Below are 16,821 nucleotides of genomic sequence, written 5' to 3'. Positions count from 1 at the left end.
GTTTACTTATACTGACTTGGAGTTTAGTTGGATGTAAAGCGTTCCTTATTTATTGTGTTCTTTGTTATTGTTGTTGTTGTTGTTGCTGTTGCTGCTGCTGCTGCTTTTGATGTTGCTGTTGTTGTAGATGATGATGATGATGATGATGATGTTACTGTTTTTCCTGTAGCACTTTCAGAATGGATTGACACAAGTCAACGGTAAGGCAATTTCAACGACGTGCAGCTACACCAATGCCTTGACGGGAAATTCACTGCAGGAACTGAATAGCGCCATCTAGCGTTTCATACCGGTTAAGTGTTCGATCAGTTCTGCAGCCTGCTACACCATGATCTTAGAAAAGAATACACGAGATTGGAATTGTTTCGGGATCCAACTAAATGCATGCACATAGATGTCCGAACATTTTTTTTTTCCTTGGAAAGAGTGAAAGAATGATTAGGTATTTTCTGGTTAGCAGGCTCCAGTAAGGATATATTACATGAAAAGTGTTACGGTTTGAGGTCATAGTTATAACAAAGAAAACATGAAAAGAAGTTTGCTTTGAATACCATTAATGAAGTCTTTGAAAGGACTGTTCAATAAAGAAAGTTATATCTACGCTGTCCATTTTCTCCATGAAAGATTACTTTTTTTGTATGATATACACACGCCTAGGTTCATTCATTTATATTATACTAAATAAATTATTTTATATAGATAATAATAATATTCTTACAAACATTACAATAATCATTGTGAGAATGGGTTATCTTTTCAGATATAAGAAAGATAAAGTGTAGTTTATAAAAGCTATAAACCTATTCAAATAAAATAAAAGAAAGACAGAGACTAGAAAGACCGGGAAAGAGCGAAATGAGGTGAGATAAATAGGATGGGAGTATACTAGAGAGAAGAAAGAGAAAAGAACTAGAGGCAGAGTGGGAGGGGCAGACAGCCAAGAAGAAGGAAACAGACGAAAATCGGAATTGAATGGAGGGATAATTAAAGAATAAAATAGTAAGAGGGAGAGAGAAGAAGAGAACAGAAGAATGAGAGAAATTTGTACAACTTAAAGGGTGTGTACACTTCTGGTTGAGGTGAGGATTTAGCTTTTCACGTTTTGCGAGATATTCAGAAACTAAGCTATGAAATTATCGTCAAAGAGGTAAATTTATTTGATGAAAGTCGGATTTCCATTGGCTGAGATATCCCAAAACAAGGGGTATAAAAGAAATCCCAATATAAGCGTTTCCTGTCGTCTTTTATTTTTATCAATTTCTTTAGATATCTCAGCCATTAAAAAAAGCAATTTTCATCGAATAAATCCTTCTTTAAGATCACATACTCTTATATATTTCATTAGATGTTTCTAATCATCTCACTTAGGAAAGTACAAAACATGAATCCACACCTCAGCCAGTACTGTAAAGTCCCTCTATACTGCAATTATATACTTTGGAATAAAGAGATTTTAGAGGTTACTAGAAAACCTAATCATGTACAATTATCCCATTTCAATTTTGAAAGCAATAGATTACTTCAAAACAGAGGACCCGGGGTGACGAAAACTCAAAACCCAATTTTCATATTCCATGGTTATGTCATTAATTTATGAGTATTATATTTTGTACACAAACAGTATGTTTAGATAATTTATTTTGTGACATCATTTCATGATAGTGTGACACAAGTCTGTTACATATTTTGTCTGTAATTTGTGTCTCCTTATTCCAGGGGACAGCCTTGGAGTTGCATGTTACATTGTTTCCTGACATAAAAAATGCTGAAGTACATTGTACATGTATATCTTCATGTTTGTGTGTGCTGTGTAAAAAAAAAAAAAAATTATGTGTGTATACAATACAGAGTATTCAGGCATCAAAAATCACTAGTCTATACATTGTATAAGACCTAAAAAAAGGATCAGTCACACATGGCATTTACAAAGGCATACACGCACACACACATGCACACATAAAGACACGTCATACATACCATACATGTCTGCTGCACTACTTTTTCATATTTCAACAACATACATAGAAAATCAAATCAGCATGACCTAGATTTTGACATACAGCTGTAGATATATTTCGCTTTGATTTTGATTATATGAAATACTTCACTCCGATTTCAAAGACTATGCATGTAGAATTTAGTGTACAATCAATAAACTAGAAACATATAACAGTTTTCACTTGACACAGCAGTAAAAATAACGTGATTGTCAAATAAAATAGGAAGATTAAATGAGAACTTACCTGTTTGAAATTTAATCTTGATTTTATAAGTAAGTCGTAGAGAAGAGACTACATGTCTCATCGGGTGTAATATGAGATCCCGCTGGTCACGTGTTTGGCAATTTTTTTAAAGCTGTACGAGACTACAGGATATATTGATAGGAAGATGAAGATGTTGAGAACTTTACCTGCATAAGGCTACGTAAGTCGCAGGGTGGGAAGAGGAGGGATGTAGTCTCTTCTCTACGACTTACTTATAAAATCAAGATTAAAATATTCAAACAGGTAAGTTCTCATTTAATCTTCCTATTTTATTACGTAAGTCTCCGATCGAGACTACATGTCTCATCGGGTGTAATATGAGATTTCAAAGCCCTGTAGTCACGTACAGAACAATACATCTGTAAGCCATCAACGGCATCACTACAGACAGACATACCTGTGCACTCTGTGCAGACTGCCATTCCATATGCAGACTGAAGTTGCCAAGTCACATTTTCAGTAAAGCCTGGGCAAATTGGTTAGTAGCTTGTAAGGGCTTGCAATAAAACTTTCGGAATGTCTTCTCAGCCACCCATCCAGCCCTTGAGAGGATTTCTGACACAGGCACCTCACTCCTTTGTGCTGCTGACGTAGAGGCCGCCCTTGTGGAGTGAGCACTGAAGATCTGTGAATCGACACCAGCGTCATGTAGGACAGTCTTAATCCAACGTGCAATTGTTTGCTTTGATGCACGACGGTGAGGCTTCTTGTAAGCTACTAACAAAATGTCTCTCCATCCCTCTTAGATTCTGTGTCCGCTGCACATACTCTTTCATATAATTCACTATGCACAATCTCCTATCTGGAGGGTACGCATTTAGTGTGACACTGAATCCCGTATTTCCAGGCTTGTTTTGTTTCAGTGTGTTCTCAAAAGAAATCTCAACAGATGATTTTTTCCACCTCATCCTGTCCAGGTGGATAACATGAAGAGACTGCACCCTTTGTGCAGACAAGTGCTATCAGCATAGTCAATTTCTGAGTAAGTTGCTTCAGATTAAGTGCCTTGGATGGAGACAGCTTTCTGAGGTAGTCCAAGACGACTTTAACATCCCAGATAGAAGAGTAGCGAGGAGCGGGCGGCTTTAAATGAAAAACTCCTTTCATAAACCTATTTACAAGTGGGTGCGACCCAAGAGGCTGTCGTCCACCATCAACTATGAGAAACGTGGAAAGGGCACTCCTGGCTGTATTCAGGCTACTGTATCCAACTTTTTCTTTGTCTAACATATTTGTAAGAAATGCAAGGACATCACAAACTTGGACATTCAAATAATTAATGTGTCTCTCTGCACAAAATCTTTTCAATTTTCTGATGTACACCTGGTACCGTGCTTTAGTGGATCCTTTTCACGACGCAGCTATGATGTCTATTGTCCTTTGTGTGAGGCCTTGCTCTGCGTAAAGTCCCTTCCAAGCCTGCAACATAATAGAGACAAGTGATTATTCAAAGGATGTGGGGTGCCTGAAACTGGTTGACATAATAATGTCTTACTCTTTCGAATTAACATGGGTTCCTCAACCAGCATACTCTTAAGGATAGGGTACCAAACCTGTGTTGGCCAATTGGGCACCACTAAAATCCCACATGCCTTATCCTTCTGAATTTTCTGCAAGCACATTGGCACTAGATTGAATAGGGGAAAGGCATAAAAGTCCCACTGACTCCAATCAACTGTGAAGGCATCTACTGCCCAGGCCTCTGGTTCAGGCCTCCAAGAAATATATCGGTCTACCTGTTTATTCAGGCGGGAGGCAAACATGTCAGTTTCAGGCACACCAAATCTCCTGATTATTCGTTGAAATATGCTCTTATTCAACATCCATTATGTGCTGTCCGAGAATTTTCGAGACATGCGATCTGCTTCAATATTCAATCGCCCAGGTAGGTGAGCAGCTGTAAGCCAGATGTCCTTACTAATACACCATTCCCAAATATCAATGGCCATTTGATTACATTCAGGAGATTTTGTGCCACCCATATTGTTCAGATATGCGACAGCCGTTATGTTATCTGCTCTAACAAGTACATGATTGCTCCTTTTCTCTGAGCAAAAGGCTTTTAGCCCATGACTAACTGCTACCATTTCTAGCAGGTTAATTTTATTCTGATTTGCCTCTTTCAACTCATCACTATTCCATCTGCCACCTTGTCACGTGAGTGACTTTTTTTTTTCTCTCTCTGCTACTCTGACACGGAAATAATGGAAATTCAAACTGTTCGTATACAGTTATGCTCGAGTTTAATCTTTCAAGTCTTTGTAGCTTTCTCGTTCATAACAATACATTGAGCATAAAACATAATATGAAACAAATCACAAATACATAACTTAAGTTATCTTGGATGACCTGAACTGGTGATCCCCTCAGCTTGGCTCAGTCGCCATCGATGCCGGATACACTCGTCGTCGACCTCGGCACAGTCGCTTGGCTTGTCTCTTGGCAGCACCCCTTGACTTGGCCACTCAGCTAGACGCTACCCTATCGGCGGTCCTCTCAGCTCCTCGGCCTTCACTAGTCCCTGCTACCACGCAGACTCATGCCTTGACCTGCGATGCCCGATCTCAAGCGACGACGAGCAGGCGAATGGAGATTGAGCTCCGTACCAAAGTTCGGATCATAACTGTCCAAGTTATCAGCAGCTGGAGCTCGCATCTCACCGACGTGGAAAACCCCCAGAAAAACGACTGCTGCCTAAGCGGAGATCTATGCTGGATGTCTGATTAAAGTGTTTCTCCCCGATCCTCAACATTACTCAGCTTTTTATTAGCTTCCCTAACCATAGATGTTCACACTAAAGTCCCTTACACTCCGATACACTTGCTTTTTCATGCCTTTCCTACACTAAAGAAATCATCCAATCATCATGCTTTAATATAGCCCTATTGAAACTCTACACAATATGTCTAGCCATCGTCTAGACTACTATTACATAACATCCTTACTCATGAACTTATGAACAATATACTACAACCAACACCCTAGTGACACTGACATAACTGAGTCTCGACTGAGCTAGAGAACATTCCTAGCCACCACCTGGATGGGAGCTGTTACATAACACCTCTATTCACTCAATTTCTATAGTCTGAGTTAATACATAATATTGCAAACCGGGGATGCTGTTGCCATGCTATTTCTTTAACTTTTGCTTTGTCTCATTTCATGTGACTGCCCTGTCTGACTTTGACTGATCTAGACATGCTGTTGTTATGCCAGTTTATTCTTTAACTTTTACTTTGTCTCATTTAATATAAATTTCCAGACAGTCAATCTCTTACAGTTTGACCTAGTGTCTTTCTAGGACAACTTTAAAGCTCTAAATCTTTTACAAACTCAAACAGATTCGATTTCACTTCACTGGCAAAATCAAAGATAAATTTCTCTCCTGACAATATCCCCCACCTTAAGATATAATTGGGATATCAAAATTATATCCTACAAGAAATTTATGAAACATGCTATTCAATCAACCAACATACTATTCACAGTGTATGTCAATATGCATATGTTCAAAAAGAGAGACTGATAGACATCAATACCAACAGCATACATGCATCATTAATTACACTATTCTTTTTTTTCTTGTTCTGAAAAGAAACAAATTCATAATTATCTCCCAAGCCTTTTAACAATCAACTTTTGCTTTGTTGATATGCGTAATACTAGTAAAGGCCTTATAGCTTACTTCATACATTATCTTCAAATGCCTAAGCTTTAAGTCTTCTATAACTAAAATAGAACCATCAAACATGTATACACAAAATCTTCATTGCCTCTAATAATGATACCTTTTAGCAATGATATCTCTACTATCACGTATTCCTGCTCAGATATCCTGATATGTTTGTTTGTACCTTTGCTTTCATTTCCCGATACTTCCATGTTGCACCAACCTTACAGGAAATTAATATTGTTGCTATTTACCTGTTTGTCTGGATGAAAATCTGCTGAACTATAACCTTACAACGTAGTACCTGGTTAACCTCTTAGTACGCCTCGTATCCTAGTACCTCATGTATACTTAAATGCTCATACTGTGAGATTTAACTACGCCGCATTATTCCCCACTCTTAATCCCTTTACATCTACATTATAATCGCGATTCGCTGATCCTGTAAGAGAAATAGGAGAGAGAGAAAGGTTTTTGTAGCATTTGCACTTACATGCGCATTACTTTATTCATGACAGTTCAACAAATATGTGTTTCATCATTATGTTCTTCTCTTTCTTTGAGCCTTACCTCATCCACATGTAACGGAAAAGCAAGGACCATTACCAACAACAACAATATAAACAATTACAGTAGTCTACTCATGAGGTCAGCAGCCCTATTTTCAGACCCCTTTATGGACACCAGGCGAAACCTATACTCTTGTAGGCACATACTCCACCTCATGATTCGCTTGTTTATCGACCTCTTTGTTTGGAGGTACGTGAGGGGTTTGTGGTCAGTGTGGATCTCAAACACTCTCCCAAACAGATAGTAATCAAACTTTCTGACCGCCCAGACAATAGCAAGACATTCTTTTTCTACCGTGGAGTATCTCTGCTCCCTAGGAAGGAGTTTCTTGCTAGCATAGGCCAACGGGAATTCATCCCCATCATGCTCCTGCATGAGTACCGCCCCCAGACCACTGTCAGAAGCATCAACCTTTAACATAAAGGTTTTCTCGAAATCGGGCAACCGCAACACTGGAGGATTTGCAAGACACTCTTTCAGCTTGACAAAGGCACTTTCCTCCTCAGGCCCCCACACAACATCTCCAGGCCTACCTTTGCGAGTCAGGTTAGTAAGGGGTAGGGCTATGTCTGCATAATTGGGTATGTAGTCTCTGTAGTAGCCACAGAGTCCTAGGAAAGACCTAACCTGCCTCTTCGTCTTGGGCCTTGGAGCTTTGCGCACTTTGTCTGTGAGCCTATCGCTAGTGTGAATCACACCTTCTCCTAATGTGTGTCCTAGGAATTCTATGGTACTCGAACCTACGGTGCATTTGGATGGCCTAGCTGCCAGATTGGTATCGCGCAGTCTATGCAAGACTTCATCTAGAATCTCCACATGCTCTTGCCAAGTGTCTGTGTGAATCAGAATATCATCGATGTAATTCACAACATTCGACATTCCATCTAGTACCCTCCTCATCATTCTAGTGAATTGAGCACTGGCTGTCACAAGCCCAAACGGCATGTACTTGAATTGGTATTGTCCCTTAGGCGTTATGAAAGCTGTCTTTGCTTTATCTTCATTCTTCATTGGGATCTGCCAATACCCTTTTGTCAAGTCTAGTTTTGTGAAGTACCTACTGCCGGCTAACGACGCAAATAGCTCCTGAGGATTGGGCATGGGCTCTGGATCAAAGACTGTGACCTTATTCAATCGCCTGAAATCTACACAAAACCGATTAGAGCCGTCCGGCTTCTTGACTATCACAATGGGATGACCGTATGGAGAGTTAGAAGGCTCGATTACTCCTAACTTCAACATGGAATCAACTTCCTTGCTAATCTCCTCTTCCATAGCCTGAGGTACCCTATGAGGCGGAGATCGCACTGGTTTATCAGTCGTCAACGAGATTTCACATTCAGATATGGTTGTCTTCTTCGGGATATCGGTGAATACATCCTGATATTCACAGAGGATCTTTTGCACCTGAGTCCTCTCACTATCCTTTAAGACTGGATCTACTGTTACCATGTCAACGAACTCCATCTGTACTACGCTAGGCATACTGGGCATCTCCCTATTCCAATCAGGACTAGCCTCTGCCACATCTTCCTCGTCAGCCATGACCTCAACAACTTCCTCATTGCCTTCGACTCTCTCAACCTCAAAGCAACTGGCCACTGGTACCTCTTCACGTCGACTATAGTACCTCTTCAACAAATTGATGTGATATGTTTTGGCAACACCATCAACATCGACCACATAGTCATAGTCAAACTTGACCCCTGCTACCTTGTAAGGACCTCGCCACTTTACCAGCAGCTTGTTGTGCTCAGTTGGCAACAGAATGAGCACGTCATCCCCTACATTCAGCTTCCTAGGCCTAGCCTTTCTGTCATAATACCCTTTGTACCTTTTTGCAGAGTACCTCAGTGTATCTTGTGCAAGTTGCCATGACTTGACCAGCCTGTCTCTCAACTCTATCACATACTCATACTCGCTCTTGAGCTCTGGATCTAGTTTCTCCGCTGTCCACAGTTCTCTTAGCACATCCAAAGGCCCCCGAACATGTCTCCCATACAACAACTCGAACGGAGAAAACCCCAGGCTCGAACTCGGTGCTTCTCGCAAAGCAAACAGCAACGCCGGAAGATACCTATCCCACTGACGTGGCTCCTCGGAACACAACCGCTTCAGAGCTGATTTCACCACAGCGTTGTACCGTTCTACGAGGCCGTTGCACATAGGATGGTAGCGAGAACTCGTCAACTGTCCTATCGACAGTAACCTGCACACCTCACGCATCAAATCAGACACAAACTGTGTCCCTAGATCCGACATCACTTCAGTCGGAATCCCAACCCGGCTGTATACCGAAACTAACGCCTCAGCTAGGTCAACAGTTGATATCGATTTCAACGGTATCGCCTCCACATACCTAGTCGCATAATCTACAATGGTCAGGATATGAGTGTGTTTGCGAGCAGACGGCATGAATGGACCAAGAAGATCTATCGCAATGCGTTGAAACGGGACACCAATGAGGGGGACCCTACCAAGGGTAGTCTTGGGCACCCTACCTTTGTCAATAGTCCTTTGGCATACATCACATGACCTACAGAAATTAGCCACGTCTTCCGACATCCCAGGCCAACAGAACTGAGTCTGAATCTTAGACAAAGTATTGTTGATACCCAAGTGTCCACCTAAGAGTGAGTCATGTGCGACTCGCATTATCTCGTTCATACGAGGCTTAGGCACTACGAGCAATTTAGGACCTATGCCCTGATTACTTTCATCCTTTTTCTGCCTAAGTAGAAACCCCTGTTCACACACAAACTTGTACTTGGAATTATCAACCTGTCCTATTTTCTGCCATAGAGGGCGCAATGACTCATCATCTTTCTGTTCCCTTAGAAATTCACTCGACCGCACATTATCAATAGGATCTGCAACAGTCAAACCTTTACTAGGCCTCGAATCCTTCACCTTTTGTGCACGAGTTTGAACAGCCATCCCAGTATCATCCAGTTCACCCGGGAATGCGACCTCGACGTCCTGTTCTACACCATAATTTGAACTTTCTAGACCCACATCCGGGGTTATGACCTCTACATCCGGGTCAGACACAACACTCTTTGGGACCCAATGTAGATTGGGGTCACTCGGTTCACGAGCCCCTTCTACATTCCCGATAACTACCTCACTCAAACAATCAGGCATGCACACGGCTTCAACTTCCCCTTCAAAATATGGCGAGTCAACAGCTACCTTAGCCACGGGAAAACGCCTAACCGTACCGTCAATTAACCTCACTGCCTGATGTTGACCTGTTAATTGGTCATTTCTAACCAATTTCTCTTTCACCACGCACGTACTACAACCTGTATCACGCAAAACAGACACGGGTGTATTATCTGGCATCAGTCTTCCAGACACAACCGGCATACGATTCACCATCGCGGCGACATCATTGTATGCCATTCCAACTCTGTCAACCACTTTCACTTTCACATCCTCAAAGTCATCGACCACTCTTTCAATGGGGAGACAACCTGCCGTCGAGCCAACAACTCCCGGCTCGGGCTCACCCCGCGACACCTCATTCGCCACATTCATATCTACTTTTGGGGCCGTACCTTCCCCAGCACCCATCAAACCTTGAGCTGATGCAGGCCTAGACAACATGGGACAATCTCTTCTCATGTGATTTGGGTTTCCACACATATAGCAACCTCTGCCCTGAAAAGTCCCATTTCCCATAGCCTTTCCCGCCTTTGACTGAGCATCAGCCGGTTTCTGATACGTACTAGTCCTTTTGACCTGATTTTGTTGGGGCGGTTTGCTTTCCGGCTTTGAATCTGATCGGTTTCTTTCCGATTTCTGTACACCCGAAAATGCATGAGGACCGTGAGCTTCTACATAGATTTCTGCACAATCAACTACCTCGTTGAAATCTTTACATTTTCGTTCCTTGACAAACCTAACTACTTCTCTGGGACAATCTATCAGAAATTGCTCTTGCAAAATCAAATCTTCTAGATCCTTCCTAGTATCCCCAATCTCCGCCTCTTCCACCCAATGATCAAAATACCCTTTCATTCGAGTAGCAAACTGTTTTGGGCGCTCAAACTTCATTGGCTTGGCTGATCTGAAACTCCGCCTATACCCCTCTTCAGTGAGATGATAATATGACATCAACTCATGCTTCACTGTAGCATAACTCTGGCGATCATCAGCACTCATCCGATTCACAACATCTAACGCTTTGCCTGTTAGATTGGAAATCAGATACAACACCCACATGTCTACCGGGATATTCTGACTTTTTATCAACATTTCGAACTTTGTGACATAAGCATCAAACTTATCATGTGCGTCATCAAAGCGACCTACTTTCAGCTTTAAGCCAGTTAACTGGGGCCTACCAACATTCGCTGTTCCTTCCTCTATACGCAACTGTGCTAATTTTATTTCATGTTCGCGCGCCTTTTCTAGAGCTTCGCGTTCACGATCAGCTTCACGGGTAGCTTTAAGCTCTGCTTCAATTGCCTGGCATCGCTCTGAAACAAAGCTACTCAATTCACCACCACTAAGGCCCATTTCTCTGCCTAATGAAGAGAACTCTCTGATTTGCTCAACACTAGCCATACTGACTATGTAACTTCCAGACTAAGCAGACGTGTACTCGTACAAAACAACTGACTAACACCTAGCTATCTAAGTCCGACAAAAGTACCACCTTGTAGCCGGCGTACTTCACAACAATTCGTATCTCCGAGCGAGCATACAATTGCAAATAACAAACAGCTGAAATTCACTCAACAAGTATTCCACATACCAAACCGCTAGTACCTTGTCAGAAGCGTACTGGAATGCAGGCAATGTGAAATGACCTGAGTTCACTTTACAAACATTCCACATACCAAGCATGCCCTGTCAATAAGCATACTAGAGCAATATCTCCCAATGAGCATACAATTGATATGGGACTGTACAAACCCAACACTACAATCCACCAAATATGCCTATAACCGGCAACACCAAGGGCATAACCTTGCAATAAAATAACACTCCGCACGGATTCATACATGCATGCAAACCCCGAATCTATCACACTGCCTCTAACCGGCAATACCAAGGGCGTAACCTTGAAAAAGGAGTAACACTCCACATAGACTCATGCACACAAACCCGAATCTATCAATCATGCATAATAACATGCAACACCAAGGGCGTAACCTTGAAATACGGAGCAACATTCCACACAGATTCAATACCCGAATCTATATCACACATGTGCCTCTAGTAGGCAACACCAAGGGCATAACCTTGGGGAGAAAGACTTCAATCAAACTGTCACGTAAGGCGACATACTCGTACGATTCACACTGGGGTAATGTTTCCGATCAAACATACGAAACAGTTATCATATCGACAATAATAACATGCAATATATGACGGTAATGCGTACGATTGAGCAATGAAACTTCAATCATGAATCAAACACAAACATCGCATTTAAGCCTAAAGCATGTTAAAAGAGTATCTGAATAACCTTTTCTAATCAGGTAGCAGTGTCTCGGTGGGACCTCCAAATTGTCACGTGAGTGACTTTTTTTTTCTCTCTGCTACTCTGACACGGAAATAATGGAAATTCAAACTGTTCGTATACAGTTATGCTCGAGTTTAATCTTTCAAGTCTTTGTAGCTTTCTCGTTCATAACAATACATTGAGCATAAAACATAATATGAAACAAATCACAAATACATAACTTAAGTTATCTTGGATGACCTGAACTGGTGATCCCCTCAGCTTGGCTCAGTCGCCATCGATGCCGGATACACTCGTCGTCGACCTCGGCACAGTCGCTTGGCTTGTCTCTTGGCAGCACCCCTTGACTTGGCCACTCAGCTAGACGCTACCCTATCGGCGGTCCTCTCAGCTCCTCGGCCTTCACTAGTCCCTGCTACCACGCAGACTCATGCCTTGACCTGCGATGCCCGATCTCAAGCGACGACGAGCAGGCGAATGGAGATTGAGCTCCGTACCAAAGTTCGGATCATAACTGTCCAAGTTATCAGCAGCTGGAGCTCGCATCTCACCGACGCGACGTGGAAAACCCCCAGAAAAACGACTGCTGCCTAAGCGGAGATCTATGCTGGATGTCTGATTAAAGTGTTTCTCCCCGATCCTCAACATTACTCAGCTTTTTATTAGCTTCCCTAACCATAGATGTTCACACTAAAGTCCCTTACACTCCGATACACTTGCTTTTTCATGCCTTTCCTACACTAAAGAAATCATCCAATCATCATGCTTAAATATAGCCCTATTGAAACTCTACACAATATGTCTAGCCATCGTCTAGACTACTATTACATAACATCCTTACTCATGAACTTATGAACAATATACTACAACCAACACCCTAGTGACACTGACATAACTGAGTCTCGACTGAGCTAGAGAACATTCCTAGCCACCACCTGGATGGGAGCTATTACATAACACCTCTATTCACTCAATTTCTATAGTCTGAGTTAATACATAATATTGCAAACCGGGGATGCTGTTGCCATGCTATTTCTTTAACTTTTGCTTTGTCTCATTTCATGTGACTGCCCTGTCTGACTTTGACTGATCTAGACATGCTGTTGTTATGCCAGTTTATTCTTTAACTTTTACTTTGTCTCATTTAATATAAATTTCCAGACAGTCAATCTCTTACAGTTTGACCTAGTGTCTTTCTAGGACAACTTTAAAGCTTTAAATATTTTACAAACTCAAACAGATTCGATTTCACTTCACTGGCAAAATCAAAGATAAATTTCTCTCCTGACACACCTGTTGAAGTGCACAGATTTGTTGCCCCCCAGCCTTTACCACTGGCATCTGTGTGGATTTCCACATCTGGTTTTGCCCTCTGCATTGGGCTAAACTGTGACTCAAGATTCCATATCCACCACTGAATTTCATGGATGCTTTCTCTTGACAAGGTCATATGCCTATCGAAATGTCCCTTGTTCCTTGCAAGGGCAAGAATCTTGTCTTTCTCTAAGGCTCTATAATAGAGAGGGCCATATTGTACTGCTGGGAATGATGCCACTAGTTGTCCAATAACCTTCGCAACTGTTCTGATAACAGGTTTCTCAGTAGCCAACAGTTCTTTACAAGACTGCTTTATGTTCTCCTGTTTTTCTTTTGGAAGCCTAACACTCATATCCAGAGTGTTCAGATTGAAACCCAGAAAGGTAATCTCATGAGAAGGCTCTAAAACTGATTTTTCAGGGTGAACAATAAACCCCAAATTTGATAGCAACTTAGTAGTTGCGCTCACTGCTGCCTGCATTTCCTCGACAGTTTTTGCAATGATAAGTGTATCATCTAGATATGCCATTACAATGTGGCCCTGCTCCCTGAGCGTTGCCAAAACAGGCTTTAGCAGTTTTGTAAAGAGCCTTGGTGCTGAACTAAGCCCATTGGGAAGTGCTTGAAATTGCCATAACCTTCCCTGCCCTGTAAATCTCAGGAATTTTCGAGAATCTGGGTGGATAGGAACCGTGAAGTATGCGTCTCGGAGATCGACTGAAGCTAAATAATCTCCCGGAGACATAAGAGGTAGAGCTGTCTTGATATTATCCATCTTAAAATGCTGATACAAGATACTCTTGTTTAATTCTGTCAAATCCAAGATGACCCTGAGGCCGCCATTCTTCTTTGGCCTTGTGAAAATATTTGATATGAATTCCCCTTCTACATGTTCACATGCTTCTATGACATTTTTTCTCAACCAGCTTGTTGATTTCTTCCTGAATCGAGGCCATTTCCTCAGAATTTCTTTTGAATTCATGAACGGGTTTTTCCCTACAAGGGGGATATTTAGCTGGGTCAAAGTCAAGCTTGTAGCCCTGTACAGCTTGCAAAATATATGTATCAGATGTAAGCTCTCCCCAGTTGTGCATATGTAGCTTCAGTCGACCTCCGACTGCAATATCATTGACATTAGATGTTATTGTCTCCCTTACCTCATCACTGTTTGGGAGTTGCTCTATTTCATCCTGCCCTGCCCTTGGCCGAGCTTCCGGTACTGTGGGGCTTGGCGTCCCTCTCGAGACGCTGTCGGGGTAAACGTATGGGGAGCTTGTGGAGTCCTCTTCCTCCACTGGTTTCGTTGGCCTAAAAAAGGCCTAGATGTGCTCCCTGACGAATCCGCGTAGGATGTCCGCGACACCCAACCAGCTTCCTTGTATCTGCGTTGAGACCCCTGGCTTGGGTAGGGGTGATAGGCCGGCTTGGGTCTTTTAAACCCGCCTCTCATCACTCCGGCCGCCGCTTTGTGCTGGTCTTGCAAGTCCTTTACTTGCTTGCCCAAGTCATCCCCAAAGAGATACTTGGTTACAGGGTTTGTTGGTTTGCAGAGATGAGTAAATTTCGTGTTCAGATCCGGCTTGATCAATTCTTTACGAAGAGCATTCATCTCAAAGTTTGCGTTGCACAACAAAGCTAGAACGTCTTGCTGTTCGGGAGATATGTTGCTTGGATCGAGCAGGCTGACATAAGCCGAGATACCTCTTGTTAGGGATTTTTGGACCCTCTGAAGTTTCACATCCTTCGTACGAACAGGGGCAGAGAGGTTGTCCCAGATCGTCTGATTCATTTTCGGGGTGTCGATCCCTCGACAGTTCGACGGCACTGGGTATTTGCTACTTGTCTCATCGAGCACTTTCTCTTCCAGATGATGGCTCATCAAGTAGTTGACAGAGCTTGCTAGCTCCTCATCAAGAGGCTGTCCAATATCTGATGCCACCGCAAATTTAGCAGCAAAAGCTGGTACTGTCTGTGCTTCTGCCCTATCCACGCACGACTCCAGCTCTGAGCTATGCCCTGCACTCAAGGCATGCACCATGTCATCATCCTCAATATCCATTTCTTCTGCATGTGCCAAGTCATAATCTGCACTAACGCTAGAAGTTGAAGCAGAGGCTGAATCACTTCCACTGTCACCGCGATCAAGATGTCGGTCTGGCTGTGCATGTCCCATGCCTGCCACCCCTTCCCTTTTACTGGGAAGAGCCTCCATGAACTGACAGAGCAAGCCTTCGAGTCTATCAAGACGACTGTTTACGGTCCCAAAGTTATCATTTGTCAACTTTGACGAGTTGGATTTCGTAGCAATCCGAGGCCGAGTCGCCGCTAACGCCGCGCGGTCGCCAGCCTCCATCACCGCCGATACTCCCCGTCCACGGCCCGTGTTGGCAGCCGTACCTTTCGCTGCCGCTGCGCGGTCAGCTTGGCTAGCACTCACCGCCTGTTGTGACTCCATTGCTGCTCTGTTTTCGCCCGAAGATTCTGCCGCTGCGCGGTCAGTTTTCTTCTCTTTGTTTTCTTTTTCCGCGGCCACGCCAGCGGATCTTCTATCCTTCTGTTCTTTCATTATTCTGATAAGTCCGAAAGGAAGAATTTCCGCGAAATTCTTGAATATTCGAGGGTTGTGAAAAATCCTTTTCACACACACAAAACGCGCCAACGAATTGCCACACACGTGACCAGCGGGATCTCATATTACACCCGATGAGACATGTAGTCTCGATCGGAGACTTACGTAATAAAATTTATATCAATCTCCTACAGTCCTTACAAGTATCATAAATCACTGGTTCGTCTTTTTGTTTCATAGCCAAGCTCTTTTTACGTAAATACATCAAGAATCTCCCACAATCATTGTACAACATTGTACAGTTATACTGTTTCTTATAGAAGTGCTATAGTGTTCTATATGGATGTTATTCCACTTTCAAAGGAATGAGCCCATCCCCGAAGCTTGATCCGAAACTATCAAAATGGAAGGCATCCATGTGACCTTCAAGAAACAGAAAGAGTGTCCACTCTCCTGGCTCATTAGTGTATGCTAATAGATAAGACGGCATAGATAAGATGTTCAAATATCATTACAATATGAAGTATAATATACACTGTAGGCGACAATGAGACCGTGTCAATGCGGTATCTAAGAGCTGTGAGTTAAAACTGGCTTATTTTAAAGCATATTTGTCTCACCACAACAATGTTCATTTTCTGAACACACGGCAGCCATTCATGTCGAAAGACAGTCTGAAGCAGCAATAATGTTATCATATTTTTTTCATGTATATACGGCTCTATTTCAAACTGTCTTGCAAAGATACCACACTTAAAACAATTATTTGTTCCAGATTTATTTTTATTACTTTTATACGAATATTTGTCCGGGTGTCATTGGAGGACTTTAGTCAGTTATGACTAGAGGGGAGACAATGAAAATATTCCCGGTCCCATGTGCCAAACAAATGCTGTTCCGAAGATCCTATGTGCAATGTGATACTAGTATATATTCGTTATGTTCTGCCCTC

General features: G+C 42.5%; 2 protein-coding genes across 2 annotated transcripts; both read right to left on the bottom strand.

Annotated features, from left to right (window-relative positions):
• Positions 1–3,275: 3,275 nt before the first annotated feature.
• LOC139732091 (uncharacterized) lies at positions 3,276–16,026 on the bottom strand. The gene is made up of 2 exons (XM_071642963.1): positions 13,277–16,026; positions 3,276–4,413 (listed from the first exon to the last, which is right to left on the bottom strand). The coding sequence occupies exon 1, from the start codon at positions 15,864–15,866 to the stop codon at positions 14,481–14,483; it is 1,386 nt and encodes a 461-aa protein (XP_071499064.1). The 5' UTR covers positions 15,867–16,026; the 3' UTR covers positions 3,276–4,413; positions 13,277–14,480.
• On the bottom strand, positions 6,565–11,079 carry LOC139732087 (uncharacterized). Its single transcript, XM_071642958.1, has one exon. The coding sequence runs from the start codon at positions 11,077–11,079 to the stop codon at positions 6,565–6,567; it is 4,515 nt and encodes a 1,504-aa protein (XP_071499059.1).
• Positions 16,027–16,821: the final 795 nt, after the last annotated feature.

This window comes from Diadema antillarum, unplaced genomic scaffold, assembly GCF_040938485.1.
Source record: "Diadema antillarum isolate AM-2024a unplaced genomic scaffold, OU_Dant_1.0 seq00000399_RagTag, whole genome shotgun sequence".
NCBI classification, from domain to species: domain Eukaryota; kingdom Metazoa; phylum Echinodermata; class Echinoidea; order Diadematoida; family Diadematidae; genus Diadema; species Diadema antillarum.
Note: the sequence above shows the minus strand (reverse complement) of the source record. Positions and strands in the feature narration are given on the sequence as shown.